At 47.7% G+C, this 23746-nt stretch overlaps 1 protein-coding gene across 2 annotated transcripts in view; it reads left to right on the forward strand.

Moving 5' to 3' along the window:
* Positions 1-23746, forward strand: part of POLR1A (RNA polymerase I subunit A) — a 60113-nt gene that overhangs the window by 11892 nt on the left and 24475 nt on the right. For both annotated transcript variants that reach the window (XM_031441317.2, XM_031441318.2), the window contains exons 7-16: positions 600-686; positions 1896-2001; positions 2292-2454; positions 4944-5114; positions 5242-5364; positions 8061-8291; positions 11169-11423; positions 15183-15374; positions 20996-21145; positions 22014-22197. In XM_031441317.2, the coding sequence (XP_031297177.2) occupies positions 600-686; positions 1896-2001; positions 2292-2454; positions 4944-5114; positions 5242-5364; positions 8061-8291; positions 11169-11423; positions 15183-15374; positions 20996-21145; positions 22014-22197 (1662 nt within the window). The remainder of the gene's footprint in view (positions 1-599; positions 687-1895; positions 2002-2291; positions 2455-4943; positions 5115-5241; positions 5365-8060; positions 8292-11168; positions 11424-15182; positions 15375-20995; positions 21146-22013; positions 22198-23746) is intronic.

Genomic DNA, 23746 nt, shown 5'->3' on the forward strand with positions numbered 1-23746 from the left:
AAAAATGTTCATCCTAATTTATCCATAATTCTGTTGCTGTGAACCTTTCTGGTAAAAAGCCATGTGCATAAAGCTATTTATCACAGTGTAACTTATAAGGATAAAAAAATGGGGATGAAGTCGGATGTCCAGCTATTAAGAGTGTGGTTGAGTCACTTAGGAAACAAACATCCTCTCAGAGGAATGTCACGCAGCCGTTAAGAATGATGGTCGGGCAAAAGCTCCGGGGCACCACGCAGAAGCGCTCACAGGATGACACCGAGCGAGCAAAGCAGCACAGAAAAAAGCTAGACCGTGTAACCCAGAGGACCAGGAAGGGATGCATGAAAGTGATAATAGTGACAACATAATGGAATGGTGGATAATTTTTTTTTCTTTTGCTCTGCTTTTTAGGTTTCATACAGCAGTTACATGATTTTCATTTGTTTAGAAATTAGATTAAGGGGGTGGACTCCAGAGCAGAGAGCATGCTGTCCGAGAGATTGATTTTGTGGTCAGACTGCAGGCTCGGCAGGGTGGGGAAAAGAACTGGTAAGTCTCATTACTGAAAAGAGTGCCTGTAATTGACATGTGCTTTGACGCCCCTCTTTTGGCTCCAGGAATTGAGGAAGCTCACTTGGGAAAACGAGGATACCTGACACCCAGCAGCGCTCAAGAACATCTCATCGCCCTTTGGAAGAATGAAGGTGCTGTCCCAGCGTGAAGAAGTGGCCCTTTATCATTTCCCGACTTGAATTTCTTGGGCTCATTTACCCTGCCCTACTAGTTTAATTTTTCCCAAGTTGTGGTGGTTGTAGATCTCTGCTGAAACTGAGCCACTGGTTTGGGGCAGGCTTCAGGGTGCGTTGTCCTTGGTGCATTACGGTGTGGGGAAGGTCATTATACCTTGAACTGTGTGTGAGCTGTAATTGAGTCTGGTCATTAAAACGACAGCTGTGGGTGGACGTCGCTTAATACAGTCTGACATACGTCTAGAAGATTCAGTGTAACTCACCTTATTTTCAATGCCTGTAAATAAAAGTTTATTTTTTTAAGAGTTTCTGTGGGAATTCCACCTGTGAGTCAAAAAATGAACTCTTAATACGTCTTTTTTTTAAATGAGGATTTTTAAACATTTTAATTCCCTACAGAAGGGAAGGTCTTTTTCAGTTTTTGAGTTCATGTAAGAAAAACTATGCGGTATAGTCAAGCTCCCATGTCACCCCCCCTTAGAGTGTGTTCTGGAACACTGAACAGTAACCGCTGTGTGTAATGACAAGCACTGAAAAATGAAGACGTTGCTAAAGGGATAAGTGATGTCATAGGAAAAAAAAGGGCAGCCGGTTAGTATGAGTGCTGCTGTGGCAGGCCCTGACACGTGTCTCTGTAGCTTTTTTTTTTTTTTAAGTCACCAGAAACTTAAAATACAGCTTTGAACCATAGACGATCCCTTCTTGGTAGCATCTATGTGGAGGGTTTTTTTATTTTGTTTTGTCTGTTCTTAAGAAAGCGAACTTGCTTTTGGTTTGGTCAACTTCATTTCAAATACATTTTTTATAAATACCAAAGTAATGAGAGTGTGTGTGTGTGTGTGTGTGTGTGTGTGTGTGTGTGTGTAAGTAAGTCTGATAGTTCAGGAAGGTAACCAGAGCTGTGAAAGGTTGTTCCCCATCCTGGCCCATCTCAGCCCCCGGGCTTAGCACTGTCACCCGTGTAGTCCCTGCCCTTAGCCTGTGCGCAGGCTCATAACGCCCAGGGACTGTTTTTTGCTCATTAGTTTTTAATAAAGAAAAATGTGATCCTTTTCTACATACTGTCCTGTATTTTTTTTCCCCACTAGGTAAAATGTTTGTGGTCATCCTTCCACGCCTTTACATATAGACTTAAATGATCTTTTCGGTTTGTTTCAAACACAGGATTCTTTCTGAACTACCTCTTTTTGGGACTGGAGGATGTTGCCGTGGAATCCAGGTTCAACCCCAGTATGTTCTTTCTGGATTTCTTGGTGGTGCCACCGTCAAGGTAACGTCCTTCTTTGGCTTTGCTTCACCTGCAGAAGGTCTATGGAATAGTTGAAAGATGACTTCTGGGTGAGGATGGAAAGGTCAAGGGCGCTGAGAACTTAAGTGGCAGTTCCAGTCCCAGGTTGCAGGTGGTAGGAGTATTTCCTCTCCGTTTTTCCTGAATGCGATCGCAATGTGGGTTTCTTTTTGAGTGTGGTGGGCTGTGAGCTGCTTATAGCTGCGGTGGGTGAGAGGCCGAGGAACACCATCCTCCGTGCTAAACGTTCGCTGATTCCTCGTGTCCTGCAGGTATCGCCCCGTCAGTCGCCTGGGGGACCAGATGTTTACCAATGGCCAGACGGTCAACTTGCAGGCTGTCATGAAGGATGTGGTTCTGATCCGAAAGCTTCTGGCGTTGATGGCCCAAGAACAGGAGCTGCCGTGTGAGGTGGCAGCACCTGCCACAGATGAGGTAAGCACTGCCCTGGGGGGAGGTGATGCCATCAGTACAGGGACACAGTTCTCACTTCCTGCGGTGCAGGTGCAGAATGGTTTGGGTGCAGCAGATGCTGGTCAGGACCTCTGTACAGTGATGTGTGAGCCGTGGGTTAGGGGTACCTAGGGGATGTCAGGGAGAAAGCATGGGTCTGAGCGTGGCCCCAACAGCCAAGCCTAGTGACATTGTTTAAGTTGCTTTAATTTCTTGGTCTCATCTCTGCTATCAAATATGTGTGGTGTGTGGTGGGATTTTATACGTCGTTGTGTTCTGGGCCACCTTCTCTCGCTGGCAGCTCTAGAAAGAAGTCTGCCTTCCTCAGGCTCCAAGAATGTCCTTCCTGAGTTACGGTACCAGAGCCCGTGCCACCCAGCTCTGGGTTTTGGCTCATTAAGGTCTCCAGTGTTGGGGTCAGGAAGGCAGTGGTGTAGTTTCTGGGACTTTCCCAGAATGGGACTATGAGATTTCTGAGATTTCTCAGAAAATGGTGGAGCTGAATTCAGTTTTCCCGTTTCATCAAACATTTCCCTTCAGTGTGCCAGGTCCTCAGTGGGTATAAAGATGAGTCAGGCACTCAGAAAGCTTGCTGAGATCACCGACATCCTTCCCAGCTCTAAGATGCACTCTGAATGCAAATAGGAAGGACTCTCAGCCTTGAGTAGACAGACAGGGTTCTCCCTTCCCCTGCTGGGACAGGCCTGCTCTGAACCAAGCTCATCACCAGGTGGCGCCACTGTCTGGCCTGAACACTGGTGCTCTGGGTTTGGGGCTTTCTTTGGTTTTGCTTAAGTTTTCTGATCTACCAGCGTAGATGTGATTTAAAAACCCTCAGTGCAAAATAAATCTGTAGATCCTAGTCCAGTCTCAGGGGGAAGACCATAGAGTTGCCAGATCCAGTGACCAGGGGTAAGGATTTTATGTTGATGTCCCTTGAAAATAGGGCAACTCATTTTCCTTCCCGCACTCGCTCCCGGCATCCTATTACCATGGCAGCCCTCTTACCAATTGTGAATGCCTGGTGTGAGCCGGGCGCCGTTCTAGGCACTGAGGATGTGCGGGCGAGACGGGGTCTCACTCACTTCACAAGTAGCCATCTGGCCCTAAGGCAGGTGATACCATAAGAACTGGGTTAGGCTGCCCGGGTCCCTGTCATCATAGAGATGACCATCTCTCCCCGTGAGGCTCCTTCAGCCAGAGGAAAAAATGCATCTGTGCCCTCTGTAGCTGAGAAGACCTTTCTGTTCCTCAGGGCTGAGGACAAGCTCACGTCATCACTGCTGGGATCCATGACATTCTCATTTACTGGATCTCCCCACCCCCTGCCCTCCTGTTGACACACTGACAGGTTTCTTCTCTCAGCTGACCCACACCAGGGGACATGGGACCATCTGTCTCTCTCTTGTGTCATACCCAGCCCAATGGGGCCAGTTCAGGTCGCAGACAGTGTCAGTAGGTGGTCCTCCAGGGCAGCCTATAGCCTCAGGGCCTGTCTCTTGGGCAGGTAGGGGGAGAAGAGGGAGACGTAGAGCCAGGGACAGAAATATTGAAAAGGATTGGTTAAATATTCCAGTGAGGCTTGGGGATCAGCCAATGACTTGCTATATCCCGCATCTTAATGATGACATCGGGAATAACATGGCAAACATTTTTCCTTTTTAGAAATTGTGTCACTTGCATTTTTATAAGTGCTTCAAATCAAGTTTTTCCAAAACCTTAAATAAAGCTGAAACTCCATATGAGAAGCAGTTATCTGGCAGGATAAGAGAGCTTCATAAGAAGAGAGGTGGGGTGGGAAGAACTTTTAGAGTTGCCTTGGGAATTAGATACTAAGGGATTTCGGCAACTGCTGTTAGCAGACGCCTCTGTTACCTTCTTGGCGTGCACACTTTGACGGAGTAAGCTACCATGTTAGAGGGGCCCACGTGGCAAATAATTGAAGGTGGCCTGTGACCAACAACCAACTAGCAACTGAGGCCTTCAGTCCAGTAGTCTGCAAGGAACCAGATTCCACCAACAGCTGCGTCCGCTTAGAAGTGGAACCTCGCCCAGTTGAGCCATCAGATGAGACCGTAGCCCCGGCTGACTCCCTTATTGCAGCCTGGGTGAGACTGTAAAGCAGAGAATGCAGTTAAGCTTTGCCCAAATTCCTGACTCTCAGAAACTGTGAAATAATAAGTATGTGTTGGTTTAAAAGAAAAGAAAGGAGCCTTCTTAGAAATTTGAGTTCATTTCACTCCCAGAAAGAGACGAACTGGTAAATATGTAACAGGACTAACGTTCTGTTGATGCGAACGGACAGGATTGATTTATGAGCACTTCTGCCACTGATCTCTCGAGTTCAAGAGACATAAAGGCAAACTCCAGAGCCGTGATTTGTCAGAGCTCCAGTAAGAAAGAAAAAGAGAACCAAGCCTGACCTTGAGGTTTTTTCCATCACATGTGTTTTCTTGATTGTGTCTTGCCAGGAAAAAGACTCTTCAGTTGCCATGGACCGATCATTTTTGAGTCTGCTTCCAGGCCAGTCCCTCATGGACAAACTTTACAACATTTGGATTCGCCTTCAGAGCCACGTCAATATTGTGTTTGATAGCGAAATGGACAAATTAATGATGGAAAAGTACCCTGGCATTAGACAGGTGAGCAGGAAGTTAGATCCCCATTGATAACTGAAGGAGTTAAGTGATAAACATATTGGTATTGAAGGAAGACAATAATAAACATACTTTCTTTTTTTTTTTAAATGCTTTCCATGGACCTTTAAAGATCCTGGAGAAGAAAGATGGTTTATTCCGAAAGCACATGATGGGAAAGCGAGTGGACTACGCAGCACGCTCGGTCATCTGCCCAGACATGTACATCAACACCAACGAAATTGGAATTCCCATGGTATGTGCTGTCGGGTAGGCGTGGTGGCGGGGCCGGGAGAAGGGGTGCGGCAGATCGCGGTGGCCTGGGTGGGGACAGCCTCTGTCTCTCCCTGGACAGACCATTTGGAGGGGACCTGAGGCCTTGTGGTAGCATCACTCTCACTCCCCGCCAGGTGTCCTGACACCCTCCATCCACAAGGAGGACCCACCTCCCGGGACGTGGGGAGCAGACTGCAGGGTGCACGTCCCGCCCGCCCGTCTTCCTCTTGTCTGCCTTGGCCTAGTCTTTAAACCTTCCTAGTCAGGTTGAATACATGACCGAGAGGGGGCGGGGGAGGTGGGTTTCCGACCCATGTGCCTGCCCAGTGGCAGGAGGAGAGGGGAGAGCCCCAGAGGGGAGGCCTCTGCACATGGCCTTCCTCCTCTGTCCATTCCTTGTTCCTTGGGGTAAGCGGTTTGCCCCATCTGCCCATTAGTGTTTCCCCAGGGCCCGGCCTCTGTTTCTCACTTCCCCACGCGTCACACTGCGGTGCTCGTTAGCAGCAGCCCTTTAATCGGCTTCCCCAGTAATGGGCCCTGAGGTCAGTGCTATGAAGGTGGTTTAATTCCCTGGGTGGAGAGGCTCATTTCCTCGCTCGACCTCCCTGCTGTTCTCGGGGGAGCACCGGTAATGAGCAGAGAGCAGAGCTCAAATGTCCCCGTGGCCTCCCGCATGCCACTGCCTTGTCCCTCTTGGGCACACGTGGGCATCCTGGGCAAGGGTGTGACGTATGAGGGGACAGGGTAGAAAAGGCCCGGTCCTGTGTGCACCACCTCCTAGGAACCATGGGTCTTTGCATCTGGAAGCTGGGTCAGGGAAAGGCATTGGGCAGCCCACTGGTGACATCCCTGAGCCTGAGGCCCTGGGAAGGGAGGCCTGTGACCTGTTCGTTGCTTTCTTTGGACAGAAGGCAAGGACTGCCCCTTTTGGCTTTGACCTGATGGTGCCCACAGTGTCCCCAGCTTTGGGAGAGACCTCGAGTGTCGCCTCCTCTTTCCACCTCAAAGGTGCTGGCCTCTCTTTCTTCGATGTGGGTTCCTTTGGAAATGGAGGGACTCTGAAGTTGCCCCTCTGCCCACCTCCAGCTTGCCCCAAGCCTCAGGGCCATGGTGGCCGGGGCTGTCAACTCACAGGATGGCTGTGAGGAGGAGCAGAGCGTGTGAAACTGCATCTTGGTCCCTTGCGGCCCACCCTTCCCTTACAGCACTGTGGATGGTTGTTATAGAGCAGAGGAGGTGAAGTAAGTTTGGGGAAGGAGCTAGAGATCCAGCAGTGAACCAGACAGACTGGCATGTCCCCCGTGAAGCTTGCGTTCCAGCCGCGGAGATGCACAAACAAATACACAAAATTCCTCGACTTATGATGGAGTTGCATCCCCGTGAACCCATCACGTGCATTTAGTGCACCCGACCAGCTGAGCGGCACAGCTTAGCACAGCCCACCTTAAACGTGCTCAGAGCACTTACGTTAGCCTACAGTTGGGCAAAATCATCTAATACAGAGCCCATTTTATAATAAAGTGTTGACTATCTCATGTCATTTATTGAATACTGCGCTGAGAGTGAAGAACAGCTCGGCTGTAAGTGTATCAGTTGTTTACACTTGTGATCGCGTGGCTGACCAGAAGCGGTGGCTCGCAGCCGCTGCCACCGCCCGGCTTCACGAGACTGTCGAACCAATTTTCACTTGCCCTGGGAAAGATCAGCATCCAGTAGAAGTACGATTTCTGCTTTCGCACCATTGTAAAGTCGAAAAATCATAGGTTGGGGACCGTCTGTACATAAACACTCTGTCAGGCAGTGGTCAGAGCGTCAGCAAACGCAGGGCAGCCACGGGGCGGGGTAGCCACGGTGGCCTCTCAGGCAGAGACCTGGCCAGCGTTCAATGAGTTCCTTAACGTAGGCCTTCTCTGAGTCTCTAATGCAGTTATGGGCATTTTGAAGCATCAGAGGGTTTTAATATTCAGTAGCTCAGAATTCACTTAACCGGGGAACTCGTTTTTCTTGGAGTGTGGTGCAGATCTGGTGTTAAATGGAGCACAGCATTCTCATGTATCAGGAGACCATCTCAAGCCAAATAAAGAGACTTGGATGCCATGTCTGGGCTCAGGGCATGGACCTCCATCGATTAGTGATGGCTGCTTGGGTGGGAGCGTGGGGTCGGGGTGGTACTTGAGAACAGGCATTTGTCACCCCCCCCTAAGTTGGGGTCTCATGCTGTATTCCTTCTTTGGGGGGACTATGAATTTCTTGACAAACGAGAACATGGTGAAATTTTAAGATGGATTAAAATTTTTTTCTGATGTATAAACTGCAACACTCAGATTAGTCTCTTCAACAGACTCTGCCAGAAAAGAAGACTAGGGGGCTTTAGTGGGGTGGGTATGGCTCAGTGGTAAAGTGCATGCTTAGCATGCATGAGGCCCTGGGTTCAATCCCCAGTACATCCATTTAAAAAAAAGAAAAAAAATGACAACCTCTTCCCTTAAGAGAGCAAGTCTGGGAAAATGACTGTGGAAAAGACAGGCAGGATGTTACTTGACTTCCTGAAGAACCTTCTTGGCTAAGAGCACCTCGTGTCTTACAGGAGAAGTCAGGCAGACTTAAGTCAGACTTTGGATCCCTATAACCTTTTCCTGCCCACCCTGAACTTTCATATCTGCTCCTTGTATCTAGGTATTTGCCACAAAACTGACCTATCCTCAGCCAGTTACCCCGTGGAACGTTCAGGAGCTGAGGCAAGCAGTCATCAACGGCCCCAGTGTGCACCCGGGAGCCTCCATGGTCATCAACGAGGATGGCAGCCGCACAGCCCTGAGCGCCGCGGACCCCACGCAGCGGGAAGCCGTAGCCAAGCAGCTCCTGACACCTGCCACCGGGGCACCTAAGCCCCAGGGGACAAAAATCGTGAGTAGTGGGCTGATTTGGTCTGGGGCTGGGCCAGCTCCTGTCTGCTTCCCCATGATCGCCTGCTGTCAGCTGTGGCCTCAGTGAGTGTGGGTGCGGGATGCTGTGAGAGCAATTCCTGCCTCCCTGAGAAGAGGCTGCCCCCACACCTGGGTGTTCCCCAGGGGCTTCCGGGTGCTTACCTGACCCCCCCAGCTGGGGCCAGAGCACCTCGGGCCTTAACACCACGGTTAAAGTGGTTCTTAGACTGGACCTGGGGACTAAGGGTTTGGTTTCTGGAGTCTCAATAATGATAAGTGTAATACGCATGCATGTAACCAGATACACATGCATCTGTGATTTATTTGTAGTTTGTAAAGTAGGGTTTTTTTGGTTAACATACTGCATATGAATCAGGACCAGGCTAAAGGGCTGGGTGACATGATTGGGAGGAAGAGACCCACGTCCAGGAAAGGACAAACTGCAGGTCAGACGAGAAGGGGAAGGATGACTGGAAGGCCCCATTTCCCCTGGGAGGTGGGAAACCGCTCTCCCTTCCCCGGGACCTCGTAATTGGAGGAGGAAGTGGCCAGGCCCGGCAAGCCTCATTTCGCGGCCCAGCAGTCGGCCAGGAGCCGATCTTTGGCTCCGGGTCTGCCTCTGAGAACTCTGACCCGGGCACTTGGGCACAGTACTTTTCACTGCAGTGTTTATTTAGAGACAAGAGAAAGGAAGGGCTTCAGGTTTGGGTTGGCGAGGCGAGCACTCTGTGCTCCAGGGCTTCTGTTTGGATTGGCTGGTGCCTGCCAGACTGGCCTGCGAGCCTGCCCAGCTGTGGAGTCTGCTTACGCTGGATGGTGTCTCAAATTTGCGAGACTCAGATCCGAGGCTTAGCCTGGGGTTTTGGGCCTGAGCCACAGGTCTCGGCAGTTTCTCCCTTGAGAAGCTAAAGAAATAAGACCTTGAAAGTCAGCTCCGGCTCTGTGACGTGCCCTGGGCAGACATTCATGGGAGTCCTCTGAATCCAGGTCTCCTTGGAAACATGGATGTGGGGGCGGGGGAAGGGCGGGTTTGAGTCCTTGGGGAGCAGAAAGACTGAGTCCGTGCCAGCTGCTTTTAGGACTGCCTTTTAGAAGCTGAGGGGTATTCTGCTCCCTGCTCCCCTGAGTTGAAGGAAACTTTCAGCCCAGCTGAACAGGAATGAGGGGGTGGCGGGTGGGGAACATCTCTTATTAACCTCTAGCCTTTCTCTGTAACCAGCTTCCTGATACAACTTTATAATCCGGGCAACACAAGAGGAAACTAAACCTGCTGTAATTTTTTCCCCAACCTTTGTGTGCTGGGTAATTCAGGGAGACTTAGGGTCGGGGGAGGTCTCATTGAGTCTCCATCATGCCTCTGGGCTGCTGAGGGCAGCCCACGGGATGATGAGGGCAGCAGTTGCCTCACGCATCTCTTTTGAAGTAATGTTTCTGCTCATCATTTAAGAAGCCCAGTAGTTAATATACCATGAGATAAAGGGCCTTATACTCGAGTCAGCTTATACTCAAGTCAGTGGGAGGAGGGGTTCTGTCAGGAAGATGTGACCAATGGCATGTTGATATTGGTAGGAACAAAAGAAATGTGAGCAGTGGTTGTCTTTTTAGGAGTAAAAGTACTCATGATTTTCATTCTCTTCTGTAAGTTTGCATTTTCTATATTTTCCCCCACAATAACATAACACTTGTGTACTTTTTCTTTCTTTAGAAATAGTTGAAGATCTTTTTAAAAAACTGTATAGAAGTAATACACATTCATTGTAACATAAATAACACTAAGATGATGAAGGTAAAGGTGATGGTCTGTGCCTTACTTTCATTCCCGAGTGCCCCAGCCCCAAGGAGGCCATAGAAGCAACTTGGTGAGGAGCTAAGCACCCTTTTCCCTCACGTATAGAAACATGTAGAGTTGGGTTGGGTTTTAAATTGCCTCATTCTGTCACCTGGATTGGTTTTGTCTTGTTGGAGTACATGATTGCCATCACTTCAGGACTGGTATAGATTTAAATCATCCTTTTTCATCCCTGCATAATATTCCACAGTCTGTACCATGGTTTATCCACCTACGCCCCTTTCTGTGGGGCAGCCAGGCTATTTCCGGCTTTTGCCATTATAAACACTGCTACATAAACATACGTGTTCCTATAACCTTGCATTGGCATCTTTTTCATAATAAATGGCCAAAAGAAATGAGTTTTAAATGTTCTAAAATCTATTGTGAAATTGCTTTCCCAAAAGACTATGGCAATTTAAACTTCTTATTAATTTTTAAGTGCAATAAACCATTTTCAGAAAGCACTGAACTGGGAATCAAGAACCCTGTGTTTCAGTGTAGCTCTGCTGGATGAGGTTGGGCATGTATTTCTGTGACATGGAATTCATATTTAGAATAACATGTTCGTATGTGAGTGTGCAGGGGGTTGTAGAGGTCTGCCAAGTCCTTTCAAGCCCTGGGGTTTTACGGCTCTTTGTAGATACGCTGTCTTCAGATGTGTCCATTTCTTGCTTTAGGCTGATTCTCAGAGGAATTCAAGACTCTGGAAAGGCCATGCATCCCCGAAGAAGACGGGGATTACTGAACAGGGGCCTGTAGCCTCATTTGCTTGTGCCTCTGAGCCCAGAGCCAGGATCAAGCCTGTGCTGGACGAGGAGCTATTTCCCAGAGTACCAGAGGGGCTTAGTAGCTGTCTCCTAAAGGTTTTTAGGGTTTCACTCCAGACTAAAAATTCTCCTTTTATTTCGTTGAATAAAACATGAGACAGAGGCCACACTCGGCCCAGGCAGAAGTGAGCCCCTTGGGACAGCAGTGATGCTGCTCAAGTTGCCGCCGCTCACGCCCTGTCCTCTGCTCTGCCCCCAGGTGTGCCGGCACGTGAAGAATGGGGACATCCTCCTCCTGAACCGACAGCCCACCCTGCACAGGCCCTCCATCCAGGCGCACCGCGCCCGCATCCTGCCGGAAGAGAAGGTTCTGCGGCTCCACTATGCCAACTGCAAGGCCTACAACGCCGACTTTGATGGGGACGAGATGAACGCCCACTTCCCCCAGAGCGAACTGGGCCGGGCCGAGGCCTATGTCCTGGCCTGCACGGATCAGCAGTACCTCGTTCCCAAGGTAGATCTGTCCTGGGGGCCTCTCCACCGTCCTTGGTGGCACCACTTGGCCGTTCAGGTCTGGGTCCCTGCCAGCTCCTGGGTTCAGGGGGCGGCCCCAGAGCCGGGGCGTGTGGAGCAGAGGGTCCTGGCTTCTTCCAGGCGGGCTCTTCAGCTCTCCAGATGCTTGGAGGCCTGGAAGGGTTTCTGTCTTGCTGCCTTTTACATGCAAGTCCATGGAGGAGAGGGGACCTTTGCAGCCAGGAAACACCAGAGGCTGCTCGGAGATGTGCGGCACTGACTAGTGCCCTCTCCTCCTGGAAGCTCCTGGGAGCAGGTGCAGGTGACTCTGCCACCTGGGGGAATTGGGCAGCTGGGCCGGTCCTTGCGTCCCAGCCTCTTTTCCCACCACACATACCTCTGTGGCTTCATACTGGACCCAGTTGTTTGAATGTAATTTTCTTTCCCTTCTCTGCTCACCTTAGCTGTCTGTTGATCAGTGAACAGGCTGACAGTAGGCAGGAGGGGTTAAGGGCCCAGTCAGGTCCCCCAGAAATTAGAGGAAATAGTTTGATTAATTTTTACTAATAATTAGATGAAATAATTAGAAGGGAATAATTTGACTGCTTTGAAAATTAGCTTCTTGTCTTTTCACATAAATAATAATAGTCGTGGCCATAATGGTGGTGACAACAAAAGCCACCGTCCGCTAAGCTCTCCCTTGCAGCAGGCACCGCTCTGAGCGGTTTGCAGACATTCCCTAACCCGGTCCTCACCACAGCCTTAGGAGGCAGGTGCAGTTTTCCAATGAGGAAACTCAGGTGAGTGACTTGCCAGCCAGTGATGAGAACCCAGCACATTTGACCCCCCGCCCCCAAGCCTCTGTGTTCAGCCTCGTGTGTAATGAGCCCCCTTGACAGGCCAGGCTGGAGCTGGGTGAGGGCACGTGGCACTAGGTGTCTCCTAGAACTGAACCAACTGGCTCTCTAAAGACCGTGTCACGTTTCACCACAGGGGGTGCTACCAGCAAGCGACGGATGGTTCATTTTTTGCTGGCAGAGTGACCTCTGGCCGTTAGCTTTGTGGGAGCTGGGTGCTTCAGAGTTCCCAGAACTTGAATGTTCTACACTTGATTTTGGTCAAATAAAATAGAATAGGAAACTTCGTGCTTATTACACTGTGCAAAGGGTTGGCCTATTTAAATCCAGAAGTGCTTCCTCACATGCTTGCCTGCCTCTGAGTTTTAGGTCAGGTGACAGGCAGAACACAGATACAGAAGCTTACAGCAATAAATTAATCTCTTAAAAAGTAAAAAACAAACAAAAAACACTAGGGGATGACTTGAGAGTTCACCTTATTTGTAAATAATTTCTTTTGTCAGCGATAAAGAGCTTTTGATTTTTGATAAATTTTTAGCCTTCAGGGTAAATGCCAAGAGAGGGGAATCCTTATTTTTTGCAAACATTTATAAAAATGAAACATGTCTCGAAGTCCTAAGAGGTGAAGAGCTGATTTTCTTAAGCTAGGAAAGCCATTTTTTGCTAATTTTTTTAGAGGGGGGGATCTTTATTTCCCTTTGTTTCCATTTCTCTGTTCATTTTTCCATTCCTTCCCTATTTCCGAGTTCCCTTCCTTAACCATAATACCCAATTTAAGTGCATTTCGTTGTTGGTTGTATGTATTTAACAGAGCTGTATATTGTCTTAAAATAGGAGGCCAATGGAACTTTAGCTGTTTCTTTTCCGAGAAAACAGTTAAACACTTTTCATTTATATGTTTCTATGTGGATTCATTTTTTTCTTCTGTTTATTTTACTTATTGAGGGCCAATGCTTTGTGAAAAGTTTTTTTAACAAGCCTTGAGACATAGTTTCCTGACTTTGATGTAATCAGCTAAAAATTCAAGTCACAGAATACCCTAATTCTCTTAAGTATCCTGACCAAAGCCATCAATTGTAATGTCATTTTGCTGGGATATTAGGTGGAACAGGATAGCTAACAATTATCTGGGGTTTTGAATCAGAAATGGTCTTTCTGATCCTAAGCAGATTTAGGGAATTCAGAACTATAAGTAGACCCTTTCGTCAATTGCTTTAATCAGCATTCCTCCTTAGAATGCATGATTATTGCATTGAAAGCAATTTAGCCATTAAGGTAATTTTCCAGTCATGGAAAAATCTGGATGGAGAGAGAAGGCACTGAATAGATCTCGTAACTTGTAATTATGTTCTTTAAAGGAAGAAAACAAAAGGGAAAGTCTATATTTGCCCCCAGAGACTGATGAGTCAAATGCCTAATACTGTTTTGGGTCCCCTCCCCGCCAGCAGAATAAGACCTTGTCTTTGGAATAAGATGTAGAGTATAATTTTTTATTCACATTCATAAGTCAAAGCCTTCAGTAAGAAGGGCTGTGTGCGCCCTCTGATCTTGCCTTCCATCTGCAGCACCTGTTCAGCTCATCTGTAATAATTATCTTTGACTTTACATGAAGCTCATTGCTGCAGTATTTAAGACTGTTTGACAAGCATCCTTTTAGCCTTTGAGTTAGTGCCGGTGGTTAAACTCCTGGCACTTCTCCCTGGATGCATTTGTGAGCTCTTTAGTTATGCAACATGACTGTAATATTGGACAGTATTTAACAAATAAGCAAATGGTAGGGATCTTTAGATCCAAGGCACCAGTTTTTCTCAAGTTCCCATAAACATTGAAAAGTTTGCAAAAATTACTTCTTAAAGAATGTCAGTGAGCCAGGCTATTTTTACTTTAGTGTGCCTTGGGTGGCCGTGAGTGCAGACCCAAAGATAAGGTTCAGGAGACTGGGGGCCAGAAAGGCTGTGGAAGGTATCAAATGAGATGAATGTACGCACCCAATCTGGAGCCTTTATAAAAGCCCTTGTTCTGGCATCTGGTAGATAACAGCCTGCCATGAACATGTGCTACATTGTGAAGAGACACTAGTAACAGGCGTTCCTTCCTTCTGCAGCCATGCACGTCAAAGCCGTCTCATGACCCCCTTGAGAAACCTCTGCCTGAGCCCCTCCCTCCCTCCCTGCAGTGGCTGACTGCAAGTCACTCCTCTGCCCTAGCTGCAATGCTGCCCCTCAGAGAGACCATTCCTGACCATCTGCACACCCCAAATCTATACGATGACCCTTCTTGTTATATTCTCTTCCATGCCATCTAAAACTCTTTGTGATAATGTGTTAATCCAGTCATTTGTTTACTGTCCGGCTCTTCCTCATCGTAAAGGATTGTGTCTGTCTGGTCCACTGGAGTAGACGGAAGGTCTAACCCAGTGCCTCGGCATACAGTAGGCTCTCAATAAATATTTGTTAAATGGATGACTGCCTTAGAGGAGAACCAGGCCAGAAATGTGTGAAAAATACCAAAGCATAAAACCAAAATATAAAAACAAGAACACAGCTAACAGCAGCCAGACCAGATTTATGCATAAATGCGGAAAATATGCCAGAGTAACGAGAAGCAGATGGCATTATGGAGGGAAGCCTTGGGGGACTGGATGAGTTTGAAGCAGTTTTGATATAGAACAGTGGGCAAAAGGCAAAGGCAGAAGGCAATCAGGAAGCCCTGGTCATGTGCTTTGGGAGGCAGTTTGCTCTCGAAAGGGGTGGCCCAGGCCCTGGCCCGGTGCGGCTGTGGGGCAGGACAGCACCAGCATATGAGGGTGGGTTGCTCTGGGCAGCTTCCAAGCAGATGATTAGGGATTACAATGTGACTTAAATTTTTTTCTTTGTTCACCTCTTACCTATTTTGGTTTGTAGGATGGCCAACCATTGGCGGGGCTGATCCAAGATCACATGGTTTCGGGTGCAAACATGACCATTCGAGGCTGCTTTTTCACCCGGGAGCAGTATATGGAGCTGGTGTACCGAGGACTCACAGACAAAGTCGGGCGCGTGAAGCTCTTTCCTCCTGCCATCCTGAAGCCCTTCCCGCTGTGGACAGGAAAGCAGGTAATTGGGAGGAAAAAAAAAATGAGAAGTTGTAAAAAAAAATGGAAACAGACCACTTGGGAAAAGATATCCTTCTCAGGAGAGCCCAGGCCAGGATCAGAGAAATGGCAAGTCAAACAGTGGTCTGACTTTCTCTTTGGTGGGGCATTTGGATGTGGTTGGTTTCGAGGGAATGTCTACTAAGCGCAGGCTGCATAATTTCTGTCCTTTGCTTCTAACTTAAATTTGATATCCTCATAATCCAGATGTGGGGGTCACAGGCAGCGGTGCTGATGGGAGCAGTGGTAATGTTTGTTGGGAGTGCTTCAGAAAGGTTACCTCCCTTAGTCCTCACAACCAGCCTGTGGTGCAGAGACCATCATTAGCACCATTTAGCAGATGAGGATAACCTCATGGTGGTCCATCTATGAACCTGGGACTTGAATGATTTTTAGTTGTTAATCCAGCTTCTATTCCTGAGATAAACCTTCTTGGTTATGAGGTATTTTTGTTAAACTTTTGTTTAGAATATTTGGCATCTGTGTGCAGGAGGGACTTTGATCTGTAATTTTCCTTTCTGGTATCTTTGCCTGGCTTTTCTATCAGGGTAACGATGCTTTCATAGAGTGAGCTGGGAAGACTTCACTCTTCTTCAGTTTTTTGTAAGAGTTTGTGTAGTATTGATACTATTTTTAAATATTTGGTGGAATTCACCAGTGTAGCCATCTGGACTTGAAGGTTTCTTTTTAAGAAGGGTTTTTTTAACTAAAATTTCTATTTCTCGAATACATATAGGGCTATTCAGGTTATCTGTTTCTTCTGGGATGAGCTTTAGTACTTTGTTTTTTTCAAGGAATTAATCCATTTTATCTAAGTTGTTGAATTTATGGGCATAAAGTTATATATCATATTCCTGAGGGTGGGTCCCCTCTCTCATTCCTGGTAGTGGTAATTTGTGTCTTTTTTCTTTTTTCCTGATCAATTTGCTTAGAAGTCTGTCAGTTTTACTGTTCTCAAAGAACCAGCTTTTATTGACTTTCTCTATTTTTCTATTTCATTGATTTCACTTTGATCTTTTTTTATTTCCTTTCTTCTATTTACTTTGGATTTGATTTACTCTTTTTCTAGTTGTTTAAGGTTGAAACTGAAGCCACTGATTTGAGACTGTGTTCCTTTGGCATTTTGTGTATAAAATTTCCACCTAAGTATATTGTATTTTCATTTTCATTCATGTCAAAATACTTAACTAATTTCCCTCTTTATTTCTTTTTTTGACCACTGAGTTGTTTAGAAGTCTGTGGGTTAGTTTCCAGATATTTGGGGATTTTCCAGGTATCTGTGTTATTGCCAATGTAATTCCATTATGGCCAGAGAACATACCTTGGATAACTTGAGTCCTTTTAAATTCACTGACATTTGTTTTATGGCTTCAGATGTAATTAATCTATCTTAGTAAATGATCTGTGTGTCCCTAAAAAGAATGTGTATTCTGCTCTTATTGGATGGAATGCTCTGTAAATGTCAGCCAGGTTCAGTTGATAGATAGTTCAAGTCGTCTACATCCTGGCTGATCCCTGTCATTTCCTACTGTCCATTGTATTGAAAACTGCTGTTTCATTTTCATATCTGCTTTTGTTGTTGTTTCCTGGTGGATGTCATTAGGTCACCATCGCTCTATCCTGGCCAGAAATAGAAGTTGATTTAGCAGAATAGACTGGGAATTTTACCGTTTAGGATGAAACTCTATAAACGTGGGTAGTTTAGTTTAGGGACTGGTAAACTTTTTTCTGTGAAAGCCAGATGGAAAATATTTTAGGCTTTACTGGCCATATTGTCTCTGAGTTACAACTTCTCAGCTCTGCCATTGTAACTTGAAAGCAGTCATAGACAAGGCTTAAATGCATGAGCATGGCTGTGATCCAACTTAACTTTGTTTACAAAAAAAGATGGAGGGCCGGATTTGTCCTATAGGCTGTAGGTTGCCAACCCCCAGTTTGGTTGGCTATATGTATTTGTCCACTTACTTTTCCTATTTGTATTCTTTTTATTTTTTCTTTTTTACACAGCTATTTTATATGCCATCTCAAGTTATCTTGGAATTAAAAGGATTTTTAAGTCTTAAGTAAGTGCACAAGGTTTATTAGAATTTTATTCAAACGTAAACAGTGTGTTCAAAATAGAACCAAATAGTGGACAAAAAGATTGTATATCTAGAGCTACAGATATGTTCATCACCTTCAATCTGAGAATCCAGCCTAAGGAAATAATCTGAAATACAGTAAAATCTGCTTGAGAAGAGCAGTCCATTCCATCATGGTTTATAGTGGTGGAAAATTAGAAAAACCTAGATATACAGCAATGGGCCTGAGTAAATCATGGGACATTCATTTGTTAAGATATTATGTAGTTGCTTAAAACAGGTTTTTAAAGGCCATGTAACAGTCTGGAAAATTCTCTGACATAATGTTGAAAGAAGAAATTGATTATACATGGGATTGTGTAGTCTTGGTTGCAACTATGTTAAAAATATAAAGCTGGTTTCGTGGTGCTCAGTTCTTTTAGCTTTTGTTTATCTGAGAAGCTTTTGATTTCTCCATCAAATCTGAATGAGAGCCTTGCTGGGCAGAGTATTCTTGGTTGTAAGTTTTTCCTTTTCATCACTTTAAATAAATCGTACCACTCCCTTCTGGCCTGTAGAGTTTCTGCTGAAAAATCAGCTGATAACCTTATGGGAGTTCCCTTGTATGTTATTTGCTGCTTTTCTCTTACTAATGTTTAATATTTTTTTCTTATCCATAATTTTTGTCAGTTTGATTACTTTGTGCCGTGGTGTGTTCCTCCTACGTGGAACTCTCTGCGCTTCCCGGACTTGGGAGACTGTTTTCTTTCCCAAGTTAGGGAAGTTTTGGGTTATTATCTCTTCAAAATTTTTCTCAGGTCCTTTCTCTCTCTCTCCTCTTTCTGGGACCCCTATAATGCAAATATTACTGTGCTTCATGTTGTCCCAGAGTTCTCTAAAGCTATCCTCATTTCTTTTCATTCTTTTTTCTTTTTTCTGTACTGCAGTAGTGATTTCCACTAAATCTGTCTTCTAGCTCACTGATCCGTTCTGCCTCATTTAGTCTATTCTTGGTTCCTTCTAGAATGTTACTCATTTCAGTGATTTTTATTTTTCAACTCTGGGTATTCTTTATATTTTCCAACTCTTTGCTAAAAACTTCACTCCGTGCATCTATACTCCTCTTGAGGTCTCTGAACATCTTTACCATCATTACTCTAAACTCTTTGTCAAATAAATTGCCTACCTCCTCATCACTTATTTCTTCTTCTGGGATTTTATCTTGTGCATTGGCCTGGGAGATACTCATATTGTCTATCTTTCTATTTGTATATTTAGGTAGGTTAGTTTCTCGACCTTGGAGAGGTGGCCCTCTGTGGGAGACGTCCTGTGTGTCCCAGCATACACTCCTCTCTTGTCACCCAAGGGCCAGGGTCAGCCTAGTCTGAACTATCCCTAGGCTGTTGAGTGTTTTTATCATGAAAGGGTGTTGAGATTGTCAAATGCTTTTTCTGCCCCGCTTGACTACAGATACCAGGTGGGAGGTCGCATATCCCTGTCCCTAGATGTTTCTCTCAGACTTTCCATCCTGACTGTGCCCAACTGGCGGTCCTCACCGTGCACGGTGCACTTTGGTGGAAGTGCAGCCTGTGGTCAGCATCCCAGGGAAGTCACCCACCTGCGGTTACTCCCCACCCCCACTCCTGGCAGTGCCGGCCTGGTGAGGAATGAGGGTCGTGAGCTTCCGGGTCATTTTCCACCGAAATAACGAGAAGTCTTGTCTGCTCTCTTTAAAGCTGTCCCCTGGCTCCCGGTGCACATGCGTGAGAAGGCAGCCGCTCCCGTAACGGCCCTGATCTCACTGTGCACGCATGGATGCCACTTTGTGGGGCCCGGTACAGGCACACAAAGAGCTACTGATGCCACTGTTGCTTCCCAGAGCAGCCTGGTGCCCGTTAGACTGGTCTGTCTGCCCAGGCCTGCTGTGTCTTTGGGAATGTGTGCCCTTGGCCTCTGGAGCTGACCCGTGTTTATCCCCAGGTACGGCTGCCCCCACTTGGGTTCTCTGCGGAGCAGCTGCTGCTGAAATTGCCCCTCTCGGCCTCCTGTTGGCAGCCGTGTGTTGATTGATGGGCCTGTTGGGCAGGGGGAGGATGCCCAGCCTTTCAGTAGCCATGATTAACCCCAGTGAAATAAGTGTATTTCTGGTACTAGCTCTGTAAAAGCGAGTTGTATGGGAGCCAACGGATTGCCGAGTCGTCCCATGACCAGCGTGCCGTGTGGTGCGCTGCACACAGACTCCGGCCCCCGGCGCTCCCTGCCCGGGTGGCTTCAGTGACTTCTCGTGTACTTCTGAAGTACCAGTCCTTCTTGTCCGTGTCACTTAGAAGGCTTTTTCTCTGCAGCATTTATCTAGCCTCAAAGTCCAGACCAGGAGTGTATTTGGGGCAAGCAATCCTGTTAAAAGTTCAATCGGAGCATGTCACTCCTGGGATCAAAGCCTTCCAGATGCCTTCTCACTCGAACTCAAAGCCTCCTGCCCGAAACACATGATCTGATCTCAGCAGGGCTCCCTCCTCCTGCTCTGCTCTGCATCCTCCTTCATAGCTTTATTTTCCTCGAAAGCGTGGACCCCCCTCAGGATTAGAGGCTCCCTAGAGGGCAGACTATTTTATTCACGACTCTCCCCAGCGCCCAGCTCATAGTAAGCACTCGATATATAACTGCTGAACGAGTGAGCAGATCTTACCTGTGGTCTACAAGTGGGGCGATGCTAAGGCCGAGAGAGCACTGCCCCGTAGCCCACGGCCGGTGATGGAGCGGACACTGGAGCACACCCTCATCCCCGAAGCTTCGCCGCAGCCCCGTTCTCAGTCGGATGCCTCAGGCTTCCCCCCTGAAGCTCTTCAGAGGGAAAACTCTGGATTCCTAGTCTTCACATCCCTTCCTCCTTGGCCCCCACCCGGAAGTCAGAGCCGACTGTGGGGGGGTGTTACTAACTGTATGTGACAGCTGTCATCTGTTTCAACGTGGCCTGAAAACGAGAAGGATGCCTCTGACGATGCTCTTCGGCTTTTGGGGCTGACGTGTCGGGGAGCAGTGTTCGAGCCCCGCCATCTCTCCCCACCCTGCCGTCTTTGTGGTGGTTGTTTGTTTTGTTTTTTTTAACCACGTATATACTTAAGTCTTTGTTTCCTGTGATGCCACAGCAATTTTCTTTCCCTTTCCTTCCTTTAGCCTATTTAGGAACTTAGTTTTCAGGTCTAGAGGATCGTTCACTCTAAGAAGAATTATGTTAGGAAATAAAAATCCTAGTGAAGGAAGTTCTCAGTGGTATGTGTTTGTCTCCAACCCTAAGTTCCCTCCTGAGTCATGTAAGCAGAAGAGTAAGAACTGAGATCAACCTGTCCTACAGAAAAGAAACTGTCTCTTTTTTAGGGTTTTTTGGATATTTTTCCTGCTTGACTCCAGCTCATCAGAGTAGAGTTGTCTGCCTTTCAGGACGAACAGGGACAAGAGGTCCTAAGAGGGAGCTTCTCAGCTTTGCTTCCCGCCATCAGCTTTGTCTTCTTTTTCTTTCAAGGTTGTCTCTACACTGCTCATCAACGTGATCCCGGAGGACCACGTCCCCCTGAACTTGTCGGGAAAGGCGAAGATCAGCGGAAAGGCCTGGGTGAAGGAGTCTCCTCGGCCCGTTCCCGGCTTTAACCCGGACTCCATGTGCGAGTCCCAGGTGTGGCTGCCCTGCTGTAGGGGTGGGAGGCCTCTGGTCCCTGGTACAGGCAAATCGACTTAAAACCAAGGCAGAGAAATGGAGGCACATGCACAGAAGCAGGTGTTGTGCCTCAGAAGGGAAGGAGTTGTACCCAAGTTGGTGTCAACTTTGGTGCTGGAAAGGATGAGAGTCCGCTGCTAGCATTTGACGCTCAGTATAAAACCCATAGCCAGCTTAGGAAGACTTCTACAACGGAGGGCCCCTGAACTTGACTCTGCAAAGCTTAGCAGTACAAACCCTCTGTTTTCCCCTGAGATCCCTGAGAGGCTGGAGGTTGGGGTGTGGCTATGAGGTCTCACACCTCCCAGCTCCAGGCCTAGCAACCAGGCCTCGGGGACAGCCCAGGCCAGTCAAACCCTCCTTTTAATTAGCTTCTATTGCTCTAACCCAACTTTGTGAAAGTGCAAATTTGGGCCTTAAAGAATATTAGAAAGGTTATGTTTTTCTTACTCCTGGAGTGCAAGGAGGGGAGGGCCTGGGCCAAGGTCACGGTTATGAAGTTTAGACGCCAGACATTCTTATTTCCAGTCTCAAGGTCTTTGTCAATGATGTTTGACCTCAAGTCAGTATGAATGAGTGGACAGCGCAGGGGGACATAAGAACACACTGAAATGTCCATGTGTGTGGTGCAGTCCCTGAAAAAATAATTTTAATGTCCTTTATATGCTCACCTCCTTTATTAAAAAAAAGGGGGGGTTCCATTTGTACCCTACTTCTTGGCATCAAGGACTTGAGGCAGGTTACTGTAAGGTTAGTAAAACGTGGGATGGGGGCTCACACAGGAGGTGTCACCTCCAGCTCAGCACCGGTGGCTGTCCCTCCGCAGGTGGTCATCAGGGACGGGGAGCTGCTCTGCGGGGTGCTGGACAAGGCACACTACGGGAGCTCGGCCTACGGCCTGGTCCACTGCTGCTACGAGATCTACGGCGGGGAGACCAGCGGCAAGGTCCTCACCTGCCTGGCCCGCCTCTTCACTGCCTACCTGCAGCTCTACAGAGGCTTCACCTTGGGTGAGTGCCGGGCAGGTGGCCCTGGGCCCCGCTCCCCTGGCCAGCACGCCCGCCAGGATGTCCTCCCGGCTCTACCCCCAGGGGACGGCCAGGCTCCTTCTACGAGGGTGTCCTCACTTGGCTGCCAGGGACGTTTCACAGCCTTGCTCCTCCTCTCCCCCGCACCCCACCAGTGTTTATTCGCATGGTATAGAGCAACCCTGCTGCCATTCTGTCCCTTTCTTGTCCCCACCCTTTATGGTTTTCTATCCCTGAGACTTTTTCACACTCACTCACCTCCACTTCTCTCCTGCAAATGCCCTTCTAGAATCTTCTGGCCACTCTGCGCTCTGCAAAGGGTCTTCCCTGTTGTCAGAAAATAATTTAAAACCATCCAGCATTCAGCTGCCAGAGATAGCCACCAATATTGATTTGATGTGTGTCTTTCTGGGCTTTCCAAGTCCAAATACATTCAGACCAGATGGGATCCTGTACTACCTTGTGTTTTGTGATGTGCTACGCCCCCTGCCCTCCCCCCCGTTTCCAGATGTATTTTATAAATATCCCTTTTAGCTGATACAAACCTGCATCCTCAGGTCTGTGGCCACAGACTATTCTAGTTGTGCGGATGTTCCGTAGTTTATTTAACTAGTTCCTGTCAGTAAACCTTTAATAACCCCTTTTCCTGGTTTTCACTATAATCCTGGGATAAGCATCCTCGAATAAACATCTTAAAAAAACAGTAGAGGAAGACCCCTCACCCAGACCATGATGGGGATCAGCCCGAACTCTCAAGCCAGGCTTGCAGCCGCTTACCACATGGACAAAGAGAAGTTGGGCCCCTGAGTGCAGTGACCATCCGGATGCCGTGAGACTGAGTGGGAGCAGGGCCAGGCTGGGCGTCGAGCTCTGAGGGTGGGCTGGGCTGGCGATGGTGCCTTCCCCCAGCCCTCACCGCTGGAGGTCATCACTGAAGGAACAGCAAGGCGGCCTGGAGCTGACCCCACAGAAGGACCCACTTGCATGGTTACGGCTTCCTCAAAGAGGGACAGTTTCTTTCCTGTCCCTCTCTCACGAGTTCCTCTGAGACCCTCAAGCTTCCAGGACGTTGCATGTGGGAGTCCCCGGTGTCTTAGCCCAGCTTTTGAACAGTGCAGCCACGGTCTCCCTCCCACTCAGTCCTTGGCTGAGGGACTTTGGAGTCCAGCAGGTCTCCGAGGTAGACAAGAAATAGCTCGCTGAAAGGTGAAGTGGAAAGATTTCCTGCCCAAGGTGAGGGGTGCCTCAGCCCTTGGAAGCTAGAAGGACAGTCTTAACTGAAGGGACCCTGGCTTTTCTCCTTCCAGAGCAACGGGGAGGACCCTGCAGTGGTCACCCAGGGGCTCGAGTATGTCTGTGTGCGCCTGCGCACGTGTTCTCACAACTGTATAGGGTGGTTCCCATGACATGGGACTTCTGGGTGTCAAAACCAGGATATCCTCTCTCTCCCTCTCATCTTTCCTCAAACTCAGTTTTTGACCCAAAACTTCACCTCTAGCCCATTCATCCAACATGTATTTATTGAGTGGAG

This window comes from Camelus dromedarius, chromosome 33 (genome assembly GCF_036321535.1).
Source record: "Camelus dromedarius isolate mCamDro1 chromosome 33, mCamDro1.pat, whole genome shotgun sequence".
In the NCBI taxonomy this organism is placed as follows: Eukaryota; Metazoa; Chordata; class Mammalia; order Artiodactyla; family Camelidae; genus Camelus; species Camelus dromedarius.